Below are 16,180 nucleotides of genomic sequence, written 5' to 3' on the forward strand. Positions count from 1 at the left end.
AGTAATTCTAAAATGTCTATACAGCAGCAACATCACTGAAATGAGTGGACAGCCTCCCAAGAGTGTATCATTGAAGGGAAATATCCATTTGTTTTTAGGAAACAAAAAAGACTTGAAAGTCAAGGGACTTGGGATCTTGTCCTTATACTGTTTGATAGTCTCTAGTTGTATGACCTTGGGGCAAGTTGCTTCAGCTCAGTAGGTTTCCACTTTTTCATCAGTAAATGGATGGGATTGCATGAGATAATCTCTAAGGTCCTTTCTACCTCTAACACCCTATAGCATTATGACTTTATGGTCATATTCTGTATATTAAATATTTTACAGTAGACGACTTAACCTCTCTGAGCCTCTTGTCTTCTCATTTGTTAAGTGATTGGATCAGGTTTCTTCATTTCCCTTCCAACACTAATTCCTGGCATCCTGGCATCTTGGCACAAAAACCTTATTGATCGTAAAGATTACTTTTCTAAAACTAGGTGTGAAAGGAAGTATTATATATCAGAGGCAGATCCTGATTTGTCAGCATAACATCTACTGGCTACACCTCTTGGAAACAAAAACACATTTATTACAAGATGGAAGCACTACCTTCAAAGAGCCAGAAGGCATTTTCACAAGGAATGGATCAAGTTGTTTTCATTCAGTAAAGTACTAGTCATTGGAACTGAGACACTGCTATCCCTTCTGCCTAGAGGGATGACAGCAAAGGGCAAAATATCTCCTCCTGCTTCTGCAAAAATAGGACAAATTATTAGTGAAGCTGCTGTACAGACACCATAGAACTGAGGTATCTGCTTTTTCCTCTTTATTTTTACATTCTTTATGGTAATTGCATTCTCAGATGTGGTCTATTCACCTAATCCTGAATTTCAAAAAAGCAAGATTAACCCACCAGAGTTGATATTTTTTACATAGCCACAGTGCAAAAATATTTTTTCTTCCCTTAGAGCTCTCCTGCCCCACCCTGAGCTTTGTTGCTGTTCTGTCATTTCAATCATGTCTAACTCTTTATGACACAGTTTGGGGTTTTCTTGGTAAAGTTACTGGAGTCATTTGCCATTTTCTTCTCTAGCTCAGTTTACAGATGAGGAAATTGAGATAAACAGGGCTAAGTGACTTGCCCAGGGTCACACAGCTAATAAGTGTCTAAGACCAGATTTGAACTCAGGTCTTCCTGACTCCAGGCCTGCACTCTGTCCACTGCATTACCTAGCCCTGAGCTTGGGGAAACCTAAAGAGCTTTCCTGAGTAATTAATTACATTGTCTATGCATTTTTTGATCTATTTTTTTTTTTAAGACCCACTGCTAAGTCCCTTAGATACAGGTGTCTCCATCAGAAATCTCTTTTTCCACTGTCTCTGGCTTAGTGCATTTGGAGTTTGTTGGTGACAGTAATAATAATGATAAATAATAGTATATATAATATGCAATAGTAATAACTTGAGTTTATACAGCACTTTAGGGTTTGCAAGGGACTTCAATAACATTATCTCATTTTATCTTCACAACAACCCTAGGAGCTCGATACTCTTATTATTCCCACTTTATATAGATAAGAAATCTGAGGCAGAAAGAGATGAAAGTGAGTTACCCGGGGTCACACCGCTGTAAGTGTCTGAGGCCAGATCAGAACTCAAGTCTTACTGACTCCCACTCACTCCACAGAACTACTTCTCACCGAGTTTAAACAGTGAAACACAAGTATGACTACTGTTAATTCTTGTAGACATCTGTAACAGTCTAAAATCAAGAGATGTCCCACAGATCCAACAGAAATACACTAGATTAGGAATATTTTGATTCGAGAGAAACAGTTGTGAATTTTAATATAAAGCAGCTTGAGGGGGATGGATAATGAGTGAACTAAAATCTTGTCCTAGCTTGGCTTTGATGCTCACTGTCATTTAATGGAATGCTTTACTTCATCATCCTCATGATAATTAAGATACCTTGCCAATTCCTTCACCTCAGCCCTACAAACATTACAAGCACCTTCTATGGATGAGGCACTGTCTTAGGTTCTGGGAATACAAAGACAAAAATGAGGTCATGCATTATTTCAATGAGTTTACTTCCTACTGAGTGATATAGCATATATACAAGAAGAATGGGAATCAGAAAATTGAGAACAGGAACAAATGAGGAGATCCTTCACAAAAGAGGTGGTATCAGAGCTGAGTCTTGAATGACATTAGGGATTATGATAAGCACAGATGAGTGGGTGCATTTCAGGCATGTGGAATGACTTTGGTAATGTACAAATGTGGAAGATAGATTGAATCTATTCCATAGCACCTTCTTCATGGTGTGGAGTAGGAAGAGAATATAAAGATTTTTTAAAATAGTATTCTATTTTTTCCAATTACATGTAAAGACAATTTATAACATTTGTTTTTTGTAAAATTTTGGGTTCCAGATTTTCTCCCTCTTTCTCTCCCTCCCCCAATCCCCTCTCTGAGACGATAGGTTATTTATGTGCAATCATGTAAAACATAGAAAATATAAAGATTTTAACACCTTAGATTAGAGAGGTCTAAAACATGGAAAGAGCAGGATCTGGGAGAGTGAAGCACCAGATCTTGGTGCTAATTCTGACAGTGAGTCTTTTTTTTACCCTTTGAGACTAGTTAGCTTTCTTCTTTGTGTCTCAGAGTACTTCTCTATATTCTAGTCTATACCACTGGGATATTTCATTGAGAATTCAAGAAATTATATTGATATGGATTTTTGAGACCCCCCTCCCCCCAGGGAAAAATAATATATATAGTAATAAAGCAGGGTATGGGGGGGGGGGGCGTTTAGGACAATTGTTCTCATGTCACCATTTTTTTTTTATTTCTCCCCTTTGTTCTCCTTCAGCCCAAGCTTTTGGCCAAGGAACTGCTTGATCTAGTGGCATCTCACTTCAACCTGAAGGAAAAGGAATACTTTGGAATAGCATTCACAGATGAGACGTAAGTGCCATGAAGCAACATCTAAAGCCATAAATGATAATATAATGTTTCTAAGATAGCCCTCTCTGGCCTATCAGAAGTTGACAGGAATCATTTGTAGTCAATAGGGTTGGATCACTCTTGCTCTGCATTCCAATATTCAAAATCATGGTAAGAATTGAGCATAATTAATTTAGCCAAAGGATTTAATTTGGGCAATAATATTTGATTATTTCTGTGTTATGTTTCTTGTGCCTGATAGCCATGTTGGTAAATGGTTGTTGATGTATTAATTTTTTCTAAATTAACCATTTCTGAAAAGACATTCATGGTCAAGTGTATTAAATTTAGAACTGAAATGGTTATAAAAATTAGGTTTAAGCAAAATATGTGGGCTTGTTTTTAAAGTTAAATTTTTAAAAATTTGTTTTGGAAATTAGATATTTTCTTGCATGTTGGAACAATATTGAGAATGGGAAGCAACACTGATGATAAATGGAAACTGAAAACAATCTATCTAAACTCAATTAGAGAATATAAGAAATAAAAAACATACATCATTCTACTACTGCAGAGAACTTTGGGTTTTTAAAGGACTTTTTGCTTCTCTCCTCTGAAATTGTGATCGGCAACACAAATGTTCCTTTAATAAGATTGTGGCTTTCTTCTAAATATATTGGTATATGATAAATTGATTTCAATCTGAAAAATTTCCACATAGGCACCCAAGTAGAAGATTTGGTTTTTCCCTTAATTTAAGTATCTTCATGCTTCATTTCTATGTTTTAAAATCTTAAGAGCTTGAACAAAAGTTCGGAACATGAATTTGCTTCTGTGTACATCTCCCTGACATACATCTAGAATGATTGCTTTCAAATATTTTCTTCCCTTTCTTTTAAAAAATAAATGGGAGGCCTATGGTGTAGGCTATTTTTCTATTGTACTGCTTTTTTAAAAAGTTAGAAAACATTCCAACTAATTATCCTCCCATTGTTGATATTTTTCACGTGAGTTTTACTATTCAAAAAAACCTTTGTACTATAGTTCAATAATTTAACTTCCGTTTTGAGAAAATAAGAATAAAAGAATTAAAGTGGCAATCTTGGCCCCAAAAAAGAAAAAAAATAACTGGTACATGTTGAATGTACCTGCCATTTTGGTCAAAAGGAAGAATTTTAGTTTTAAGGTAAGGAGATTTTTTTTAAGGGAAAAATTAAGAGACATCATAGAGTGAAGGGAGAAGGGACAAATAGTGAAGTTCATCCTCTTACAGATAGTATCTGAAAATTGTGTACCCTTTGTGCTCCTGATCAGGGGAGGCTCTGAAACTTCATGAAAACACATATGATTTTTTAATAATCGTAAATGAATATCTATTTGACACACAAAGTAGAATTTTCTGGCATTAAAAATATATGTATTCATAAAGAGTAATATTTGTAAAAGTGAGCACTTTAAGGACAGGTATTGTTTCTCTTTTGTTTTTCTTTCCCCAGCACTTACCCCTATGCCTAGCACAGTGCTTGATGAATGCTAAATGACTAATATTCCTCAGAAATATTTATATTATAATTATCATATATAATAATTAGTTATTATATATAAACATTACAAATAAGGCAGCATGCTTTCTTGTATTCCCCTTTTCCAGTTCTGTATTTTGCCCTATTTTACATAATCCTAGTTCTGACTCTTTTCTTTCATAGTGTCCTATTACTGGCACATATGGTAGCTATTAAATATGCTTCATTTATCTCTCTGTTCCCATTAAGGATAGAAGTTAATATTCCTTGTCATTGTCAAACTTTGGCTATGAATATGTGGTGGATTGCGTGTGCATGTATAGGGGTCAAGGATGAATACATGAGACAGACACATCGCTAGTTTTTGGTGATCAAACTCTCCTTTGATTCCCTGCTCATCCATCTGACTCCTCTGTCACCTTTGCTAGTTCATCATCCTTGTCATACCCTCAAAGCCTAGTTTCCCTCAGGGTTCTGCCCTGAGCCTTCTTCTTTTTCAACTCTTACTCTCTTGTTTAGTGATTTCATCGGTTCCGCTGATCATTAATATTAATAATAGCAATAAATAAGTTAATAAATATAGTAAAAGTAACAAAACAAAGTTTTAGATAGGGCTTTAAGGTTTGCAAAATGCTTTGCGCATATTACTTTTATTTAATCCAACTGGTCTCTCTGCCTCATGGTTCTCTCCACTCCCATCCTCCACGCCACCAAAGTGATTTTTCTAAAGTGTGGATCTGTCACCTTGCTGCTCAAAGAGCTCTACTGATTTCCTCTTTCATCTGGGATCACAGATCAGCTCCTCTTTAGCATCCACAGATCCTTGGGTTGAGGTCAGGGAAGCATAAGGAAGGTCTGGGGTGCTTGGGACCCCAAAATACTAACCCTGGGTCCTGCCCAAAATGATTTCAACCCAAGTCTTCTTACAGCCAAAGAAATCAATTTATTAAAGATTTGCCATATTGGGTTGACTCTTAAGAAGCCTCACCATTTGTGACACTTGTACAAGTGAGCTAGATTGAATCTGAGCACCTTCATGGAGGTGAAACTGAACTTATATGTAGAAGGATTGTGGGAGGGATCTGGGGGTGGTCTAGTATTCCAGGGTGTCGGGAGGAGGGGTTTAGGGAGGGTCTAGAGTCCAAGGAGGATCTTAATGTGACTGGGGTGACTGATCAAGGGTGGGAAACAGATGGAGGCAATTGGGAGGTATCAGACAATGGAGGGATTGGGTGGGAAGCAGGTGGGGCAATCCAGAGGTAACAGACTATGGAGGGCCAGGCTAGGTTAAGCATAACAAATTCAGGTATGAAAAGCCAGATTAAGTGGGAAGATTTAAGGAGAGTTCAAGAAGGTCCCCAGAGTTTGTACCCCATCAATTATTCCCTGGCCCCTTCCTACATTTCCAACCTCCCTATGCCTTTCTCTAGTCTGTTACCCAGGATATGACTGCACTGGCCATATTCTCAAACATGATATTCCATTTCCAGGTTCTGTTCTTTTGCACTGGCTGCCCCCCATGCTTTCTGGCACAGTGCCTAGCACATAATAGGTGCTTAATAAATTTTTATTGTTTGATTTGTTGTTAATTATTAATATGATAGATATCGTTTATTAAGATATTATTTCTTATATTTATCAGTTAATCAAATGCTCTTCCCTATTGCCTCCACCTCTGTGTCCTTGTTCCTCTTTAAGACATCTCAAATCCCAGCTTTGAAGTGCCCTTTCTTGTGCCCTCCAGCTTCTAATGTCTTTTCCTTTCAGATTACTTTAATGTACTCTTTATGTATGATGCATGTACTATTGGGATACATCTTCCTTGAGAGTAGAGATTGTTTTTCTTTTCTTTGTATCTTCAGGGCTTAGCATGATGCCTTGAACATAGTAAGCACTTAATAAAATGCATGTTCACTGACTGACTGACTGACTTTCAGTAAATCAGTAGCCGCTCCCTGAAGGACCTATGGCGACAGACCATAAGCTATCCAACTGGCACCAACCAGGGAAAGTGTCTGCTAAGCTCACTGGAGACTATGTGAGAGGTTTCCCCGAGAGCAGCAATGGCAAGCAGCCAGGAGGCAGCCAGGAGGACAAAGCAGATGATAAAGGAGGTGCTGTTCAAAAATAGCTACTGAATAAGAACAAGCAGGTGCACCCTACTCACCCCTGGGAAACAGACAGTTTCAGGCACCTGGAGAGAAACAGGAGGTCAAGGGAGAATGAGAGGAGTCGGGCAGGTAGACAGGGAGAGATGGTGGTACAGAAAAACATCAGGTGGTTGGACAACTCCAGAGGGCCAGCGGGCATTTGCCCTCCGGATAGCCTTGCCACTAAGCTGAGCTCTTCCTTTTTCTACTTTCTAATGGAGAGATTTTGCTTTCAGGGTCTGGCTATCGTTAGATTTTACCCAGTCATCTTTGTGGACATCACTGACCACCCTGCTGGAACTAGTCTCAACTGCCCTCTCTGACTTTTTTTTTTTATTCCCACTGTAGCAAAGTCCCTTGACCATATTATGCTTTCTAGGGAACTGGAATGTGTGCATTTAAGTGAAATAAATAAAATGTATATTTATGTATATGCTTAGACACGTGTGTGTGTTTGTGTAAGTGTTGTATGTAAAATATTTATTACACACACATGTTTTCTCATTGGAACAAGGCTATGTCCTTCTTTCTCTTCATACTCTTTACATCAGGGGTTCTTAACCTGAGGTCCATGGACCCCCAATGTGCTAGAGTCTTTGAGAAGATTTCAGCAGGTCTGTAAACTTGGATAGGAATGGAATTGTTTTCACTGACCTATAACTGAAATTTAATATTTCCTTCACATAGGAATTTAAAAATATATTCAGGGAAAGGGTTCATAGGTTTTGTTTTAGGTCTAGGGTGTTGGGAACCCCAGAATTCCACAGCAAACGATGCAGGTCCTGCCTCGAATGAATTCAGCTCAAACTTTCTTTCAGCCAAAGACAAGGAACACCAGCTGGGGTGGGGCGAGATTTTAAGAATCTGAGCATTTGTGAAACTTGTATTGACAAGCAGGCCAGACTGAATCTGAACAATTTAATGGGGGGCAAGATGGACCTTATATACAGACTGTAGGAAGATCTGGATGTGATCAAGGAGTGCCCAATAGCTTTGGGGTGACTGGGAAGTAACAGGGAAGGAATCTAGATGGAATCAAGGAGTGGTGGTCTACTGTGGGGCCAGGCGCAATGTGGGCCACGATGAAAGGGCAGTTAGAAGGATTATACTGAAATGAGTCTCAAGAGAAAGCCAGGGCCATGTGAGAAAGTTCAGGGGAAGTTAGGAGGTGGGGGGAGGGTTTCCAAGGTCTATACTGCATCAGGTTTCACCAGACTATTAGGAGTAGATGACAAGAAAAATGACTTAAGGACTCCTACCATAATATGTTGTCATGTTGTATTAGGTCTGCACAGTTCTTTAGATGAAATGTTTTAGATTTTCTTTCAGTGTTAATGAAGGATTTTCTGGGTTTTGAGAGAGTAGAAACAAAAGGTATATAGAGTAAAGTGTTTCTTTAACACTTCTGTGTATCTGTAAATTCTTTGGTGTGGGTGAAACCACCACTTTGGTGGTAAAGACAGCAATCTATGTGTATGCCTTCTCATCCTGTGCAATTCTTGTCCATGTTCTCAGATCCATCCTGTGTGGAGAGTGGCCTACATTTTTATATTCAGGGGTACCTAGCCCCCCACTCCTACTTATGGGGATGGAATCTGGACCCCAAAAAGGAAAAGCCCCTGGACTTTCCCTCTTGTCCCAGGTCCCTGGCATTTACCTGGGGCACCTGGCCCTTCCCAGTTAATCCTTTAATTGTGGTCCTCTTTATCTGTACCTGGTTCCATCCTAAACTGCCCCTCCTTAATTCCATCTAGATCCCTTCTCTGTTCCCTTACTGCTTGACCACTCCTAGATCACATCCAGATTTTCCTACAGTCTTCTGTTTAAAAGGTCCATCTTGCCTCCGTTAAAATGCTCAGATTTATTCTGGCTGCTTGTCAATACAAGCACCACAAATGCTCAGATTCTTTAAGAGTCTGGCCAATGCTCAGATTCTTAAAATCTGACTAATACTGTGGATTCTTAAAATCTCACTCAAGCAAACAATTCTGGGTCAATATGTAATTTTTATAAAAAAAGACAAAGTCAACTATTGTTTTTTTAAAAGAACAAAAACTATAAACAATCAACGTACTCACTCCTGTAATTTGTTCCACATAAACACTCTTCCTCCACCTGGTAACATCCTTCACTTTAAGTTTTCTCATAAGCTTAGAGTACCTTGGTCAAGCTTTAGCCTAGACAGCAGGAGCTCATTGGGATGGTCCCAAACTCCAAGAGGCCCCACAATTCATGCATTGCAGTCTACCAGATTTCTCTGCTAAATTGTGACCTCCCTGAGGTAAGGGACAGAGTCTTCTTCTTCTTTCAGACTCTAATATGTACTTGTCAGGTAAGAGGTAAATAAATACTATTGTTTTTTAAATGTCAGGCAGTTCTTGATATTTTAGCAGAATTATACTCGTTGACACTTCCAAGTTTAAATGTTTTACATTGTGGTATATTTTTAAATTCTGATTTGAATCTTAAAATCAACAGTATTTTTTTTATTTTAAAAATATCTTTGAATTTTACATTTGGGTGACCCTACAATAGATCTTTTTAAATGAATAGTTAGAGAATAGAAGGAAGGAGTAGATGAGTTTGGTGAGTTGTTTTGCAAAATTTTAAAGCAAGGAACTTGAAAGGCAATTTTCCAATGAAGGAAGAAATAACAATAAAAATGCAGCTCCAGGAGAGTAATTTATTTAGAAATAGGTTTGGGATTTCCATTCATTAGAAATACTGTATCAGGAGACTTTGAGGAGAAAATCAAGAGCAACAATCTCTGTGCCTGTGTCTTAATAGCTTCTTCTGGTAATATGGCATTCAACATTCATTACTGCCCCAGAGACAACTCACATTAGAATGTCAGACATTATAGAAAATAACAGGACCTCGTATTTAACGATCAGAAAAGTGCTTTTCCACAACTCTTTTATTTACTAAGGTAAATGAAGAGAAAAAGAGTTTGGCTTCAGAACTTTTCCTTCAATATACTCCTCTCATTCTTTAACCACTATCAGTAATGGAGTAATGATTCTTACCTACCTTGCAGGTTTGTTGGGAAGAAAAGACTTTCAAAACCTTAAAGTCCTATATCACTGGGAGTTCTTTTTTCTCTTCCTTCTCTTGAGAGGCAGCTGATAATGCAGTGGATAGAGTGCTGATTCTTAGACATGGAGCCTTAGCTGTGTGACCTTGAACAAACCATTTAGCCTCTGTTTCCTCTTTTGTAAACTAGAGATAATAACATCTATCTTGCAGGGTTGTTATGAGGCTCACATGAGATAGTTGTTGAAAAAAACACTTATCATAGTGCCTGACACATAGTAGGTACTATGTTAGAGTTTATTGTCTGCCTTTCCTCTTCTTCTTTATGTATGTGTGTGTATACATATATTTAATATGCTTATTACATATACTTATTATATTATTATGCTTAGGTAGAAGGTAAGGAGAAAGAGATCCTACTTATGGAACTGATTCTCAATAATAATTGCCTATTTTTACATAATGATTTGTACATATATATATTATCATAATTGATGATCACAACAATTCAGTGAATTAGGTAGTATAATTATTACCATCCCCATTTTATGGATGAGGAAACTGGGTCTCAAGGTTGTCAGATAACCATCTTGGTGCATGGAAAGAGCATTGTCTGTAGTTAGCCAGTCAACTAACATTCATTTATTTGAGCAACTACCAGGTACCAAGCATAGTGCTAAGAACTGGATTTACAAAGAAAGGCAAACTGGCCTCTGCTCTCAAAGGAGTTCATAGTCTAATAGAAAAGAAAACATGCGAACAAGCGTGAATAAACAAGATGTAAAAAGGATAAATGGCAGGTAATGTCAGAGGGCGGGCACTAAGATTAAGGAGGATGGGGAAAGACTTCTTGTCAGTCACAGTACCTAGGTTCAAATGCCACTGCTGATCCTGACTACCTGTTTAAACTGGTACAAGTAACTAAGATCTATGGGTCCAAGTTTCTCTCATCTATAATATGAGTGGACTCTGGGGTCTCTCTCAGCTCTAAAGCTAGGATCTTACAATCAGATTATCAAGGCCTTGAACTCATCTTTTAACTCAGTTCTCTCAGACTTTCTCTGAACAGCATTAGAGTCATATCCAATGAACATTAATAATTATATTGATATTTTTGTGTTTTAGAGAGGCTTAAAAATCTAATGGTCCCTTGAAGTCAATGAATGAGCTATCAAGGTAGAAATACAGTGAAATACCACAGGCCAAGAGTTAGAAAATCTGAGTCTAATCTTCCCCCCTAGAATATATACAATCTCATATGTGTACACAGATGTTTACACATATATCTTAAAAGTAACTATTTGAATTCTTCATGCTCAAGGGTTTCATTAGGTAAACTGAGATCATTTGGCTCTCTCTTTGTGTATCTGTTTTATACCTAGAACACCCTTAGGAGAACTTTGACCTCCGTCTCCAACTTTTTCTCTTATTGTTGTTATTTTATTATACCTAGCTATTAGTGTAGAGTCTCATCAACAGCATTAAAACACAAGGTAGTGAACCAGGAACAGCCCAGGTTTGATAAATTTTCCAACTTCAGTAACTCTCAGAGACTATCTATCCTATGTTACAGAAGAGTTGCATTCCGTGTTGGTGGAGAGAGCTGTCATGTTAACAAAACCAAAGAACTTTAGAAGCCCTGAATTTACAGCTAAAGATACAACAATGTCCACAACAGTTTCATGTTATCTTGTTTTTCTGAACAAACATTTCATAAGAAATAAACTATTTCCATCAAAAAATTAAAGTGTCATTAAAAAAATAAAAGGACTTGAAGTGGTCTTTATTTTTTTCCTTTGGTAGAAGAAGCTATAAGGAGGATTCCACTTAGCAGACCACTCCTTATACTCCAGTGAGAAGGCCAAGTGTTCATTAAATTTCTTTCCATTCCTAATATTAACAATTGCTTCTGAATCCACAAGGGCTCTACCCTTACTCCCTTCTCCGCTCCTGCACTGGACCCAGAGACAGTCTGACAGGAGCCAGTCCTGGAGGACTCTGGCCTCTAAATATGGGGAAGTGAAGGAGATGGCTCCGTTTCTCTCCCTCTTCATCTCATTATACCTCTACCCCAGTGACCTGTGACCAAATCATTTAAAGCTTAGGTTTCGACTAACATTTAGTTCTTTCCAAAGGGAGAAATATTCAGTGTGCAACGTGAACCAGATATAGAATGGGTATTTATTTCCCACATACAAATGTAAAAAGATATAAAAGACTCACAGCTTATATTGACAGGGTGACTTAAAACAGGATCCAGAAACTTAATTTATAACTAATGTTATAATCTTCTGGGAAACAGATACTTAACTAAACAAGGAGCAGAAGTTTACTGGGCTATATATTTTATATTTCATCTTAACTCTTCACTGTCTTCCTCAAAGTCAAATGTCTCCTGGCATATCAGGCCCCCCTCTTGTCATTGGTGGTGGTCGTGTTCTCAAGTGCAGAAGCTCCCCTTACTACCAGTGACCTCCACTCGTTAAACCCAGGGACTTCTGAGCCTGGACACATTCACATCAAGAATGACTTTCAAACCACCTAATCAGGAAAGGAAACACAAAGCAGAAAAGATACTAGCGTCTCTCACACCTCTGTCTCCTCAGGGGGAGTTTAGTGTCAGAGTAGAGTTTGCCACATGGAAGAGGGAATAGTGAAAGCAAAGGACTGATCTAAAACCTGTTTCCTTTAGAGATGTTAGCTGATTCATCATCTCCTCTAGCTTAGTAGCCAATGAGCAGATCACTCAGCCACTTCAAGGCATTTATGTCCTTCTGCACCCGAGCCTACACATGACTGGAAATGACCAGGAAGTTTGTCATCCTCAGAGAGGCCAAGTGCTGATTCACACATATGAAAATCTGAAAGCAGACAAGGGATATCAGAACATGCTCTACGTGGACGTCCTCCCACCCAGCAGACCCTAGGACTCACAGGAGGAAAAAAACAAAGAAAGCATTGCAATATTGAAGATGCCCAGCACCTTAACCAAAATCTCTGTGGATTAAAAGTTTGTTAAATACATCCATTTTTGTTCCTTAGAAGCAAGTTAATATTTATTATGTCTGACTGTCTGACCTTCTTTGTAACCAAACAGAATCAGCATTATCTTGCCTCAGTTTAAAAAAGTAACAACAAAAATATCTCCTAATTGTCTGCTCTGGTCTTACATATGAATTTCGGTTTGGGGTTTTTTCTTTCCAAATCTTATTAGAAAAGAATCTGGTGCGAATTCTCACCAATCAGTGAATGGGAGGAAGAAAAAGCTATGAGGCATTTCTTGATGGAAAAATTCCTCTCTTGCCTACATTTGCTTTTCCTACTATTCTCTCACTAATTTTTCCTTCATAACTGTAATTATCCTGAAGAAAAGAAGCCTGAGGGGTCTCCCAATATATATTAGATTTTAGAAGCCTTGCCAGCTGTTCCCTTCCTCCACTATGGACAGAACAAAAGAAAACTTGTTTGACATCAGTAGGAAGGCTAGAAGGTACATATATATAGATCAAATCCTTGTTACGTAGGGAAGAAGAAGTCATTGGAAATAAAAGACTCTTCAAAATTGTTGTGGGTTATTAAGGAATAGATCTGAGGGTACATAGAAACAGAAATATAGAATTTTTAAAAGTCCCTACTCCAATCATATTAGTACTGCTCCTTTTAAACACACACGTACACATGTGGCCAGAAAAAATGTAGAAGCTACAAAGATTCATTGAAAATCGCCTTGGATAAATGGTTTAATTCTTCATACTCTTCCTTTTCTGTGTTGTTTAACTTCTGATAATATTGTCCTGGATATAGGGCAGAATGACTTTTCTAGTGATAAGAAATTGAAGTGAAGACCTAGGCATCTCTCAGGCTTCCCTCTTGTTGAGGTTGCTCAGTTTGGGGAAGAACGTACGTGAAGCAATTTATCTAAATGTCTTTAGTCACTTGCATCGTTCTAGGTAGCAACTATTGAAAACGAATTCCTAGTGTCTAGAATAGCTAAATTTTCCTTTTCTCCCAAAAGTATAGTACTTTTCATATTCAGAAATGTTCCTCCTCTCCCTCCCCAAATGCCACCCTTACCAGAGTCTAAGAGAAGTTATCTCTGGTGTTATTTCCTCTTATTATAATATCATTGGCATAAGTTAGCATAATTCTGCAAATACCCTTTTCAGGTTTTGGTGAGCATATTCTTCTAATGCTCTCACTGTATTTGGCTTAGTTCACAATATATTTATATGATTCTTTGGCATTCCTATGACTTTCTGAGGCTTCTCCAAATCTGATAGCTCTTTCTTGATTTTCCCTACCATCTTGTCTCTCCCTCTATTCCCTCGTTTAAAAAAAAGTGGGGAAATAGTAAGACTATATATTCTTAAATGTCAGCAAAACTAACAAAATTATTTCAGAACTGTAGAGGTTCATCTGCTGCTAACCCACATCTTTCTGTTTTCTTGAAAATTTTAAACCTTTAGCTACCATCACAAATATAGGTTAAGGAAGGAGCTTAATTTTTACTTGAACATGTTCCTTCATTCTAAAAAAAAAAAAAAACTATGTTCTCAAGTCTTGATCTGATCTCCTGTTCTCTTTTCTTTCCATCCAACATCCTCCCTTTTATAACTAAACATTTTGGTGCTGATTATATGCTATAACAGAACATGGTCAAGGCAAAGAGAAGAGAAATACCAATAAGATAATTTAATTACTCATTAGTAGCTCATGTCGTGACAGACCTGCCAGTGTTAACTATTCCTTTTCAACATATCTCTATCCCAGGCCAGCTGTCTACACATTTACCTTCTTCCTTCTCTTAGCAATGCCACCCTCTTCTTTTTCTGACTTTCATGTCCTATAGAAGGGGCTCCAGGACTCTTATTTCTTCCCTCTTCTACTTTCTCCACCCTATTTTGTCTGAGATAAGCACATAGCCTTCCTATGAGTTTTCTCCCAGTTTTATTATTAGCAAAAATAGAGAAATAAGTATACAGAGGTTTCTAAAATAACCAACAAAAGTGGATTATTTTGATAAAAAATGCTTTGTAAGCCTGAAAGTATGGTATAAGCATTGATCTTTCTTAGTTCCCCCCATTTTCTTATTCCCCAATTCCTTATCCATGAAGTTGGGGACAGCTAGGTGGTACAGTGGATAAAACACCAGTGCAGGAGTCAGGAGGACCTGAGTGCAAATGTCACCGCAGACACTTGACACTCACTAGTTGTGTGACCTTGGGCAAGTCACTTAACCCCAGTTGCTTCATCCTGCATCATCTCCAGTCATCCTGATGAATATCTCTCTGGTCACTGGATTCAGATGGCTCTGGAGGAGAAGTGAGGCTGGTGACCTGCACACTGAAAACAAAGACAAGTGCAAGTCATGTCATTATTTCTCTGATGGCATGGTCTTCTTTGGCAACAAAGGACAAACACACACATTCATGAAGTTAGCCCCCTCCAACAAGTTACTTTTTCCATCATGTAATTTCAAGGAAAGGAACAACAAAGTTGTCACTTCTAACTTTTCAAAATCCACTGTCTGTCAGATTCTCAATGAATATTCATGTTTCTAGATCTTTGGGCCGATCAAGGTTTTGAGAAGGCTAACACTTGGTGTCCCCACTAATGCAGGGATTCTTAACTACCTTTGTTCTGGACCTTTTTGGAAGTTTGGTGAAGCCTATGGAACTCTTCTCAGAATAATAGCTTTAAATGCATGCAACAAAATACATAGGATTACAAAGGAAACCACCTACATTGAAATATAATTATGAATTCTTTTTTCAGTTTAGAGACCCCTGTTTGGAACTCCTGAATTAAAGGCTTGTTTTGTTCTAGAGGTCTTCAGTAGGTGAGGAAAAAACCCTCATAATCCCTTTCCTCTTTACTTGCAAAAGATAGTAGATAAGAGAAAAAATACTGAAGCTCCCATCTCCACTTTTTCAAAAAATAAATTTATTTATTTTTAGTTTTTGACGTTCATTTCCACAAGATTTTGAGTTTCAATTTTCTTGTCATCTCTCTCCTCCCTCACACCAAGAGGACATGTAATCTTTTATAGGCTCTACATATACATTCATATTGAACATTTTCACATTAGTCCCCATATCCACTCTTAAGATGCTTACATTCTTATGAAAGGAAAGACTGTACGATGTTATTAGTACAAAGGAGCAGTCCAAGAAAAGTGTTACAGGAACCCTGAGTAGGGAATATCTACTTTTTTCTCTTCTTTTTTCTTCTTTCTTTCTTCCCTCCCTCCCTTCTTCCTTTTTTCCCTTCCTTCTGTCATTTCTTTCTTTTTTTTCTTTCTTCTTTCATTTCTTCCCTTTCTCCTTTCCTTCCTTCCTTCCTTCCTTCCTTCCTTCCTTCCTTCCTTCCTTCCTTCCTTCCTTCCTTTCTTATCTTGTCCAGGCTGGAGGTCATTCCTGGGTCCAATCCCCCATCAGCTGATCAGAAACTGTTCTAGTTCACCCCTCCAAAGGTAGCTTGATAACCTCCCCTTTCCAAGGGGCTCACCATATTGGTACCAGACTTTGAAGGTGGATT

General features: G+C 38.0%; 1 protein-coding gene across 7 annotated transcripts in view; it reads left to right on the top strand.

Moving 5' to 3' along the window:
* Positions 1-16,180, top strand: part of FRMD4A (FERM domain containing 4A) — a 547,164-nt gene that overhangs the window by 349,956 nt on the left and 181,028 nt on the right. For all 7 annotated transcript variants that reach the window (XM_072653270.1, XM_072653269.1, XM_072653267.1 and 4 more), the window contains one exon: positions 2,864-2,958. In XM_072653270.1, the coding sequence (XP_072509371.1) occupies positions 2,864-2,958 (95 nt within the window). The remainder of the gene's footprint in view (positions 1-2,863; positions 2,959-16,180) is intronic.

This window comes from Notamacropus eugenii, chromosome 3, assembly GCF_028372415.1.
Source record: "Notamacropus eugenii isolate mMacEug1 chromosome 3, mMacEug1.pri_v2, whole genome shotgun sequence".
Classification (NCBI taxonomy): Eukaryota; Metazoa; Chordata; class Mammalia; order Diprotodontia; family Macropodidae; genus Notamacropus; species Notamacropus eugenii.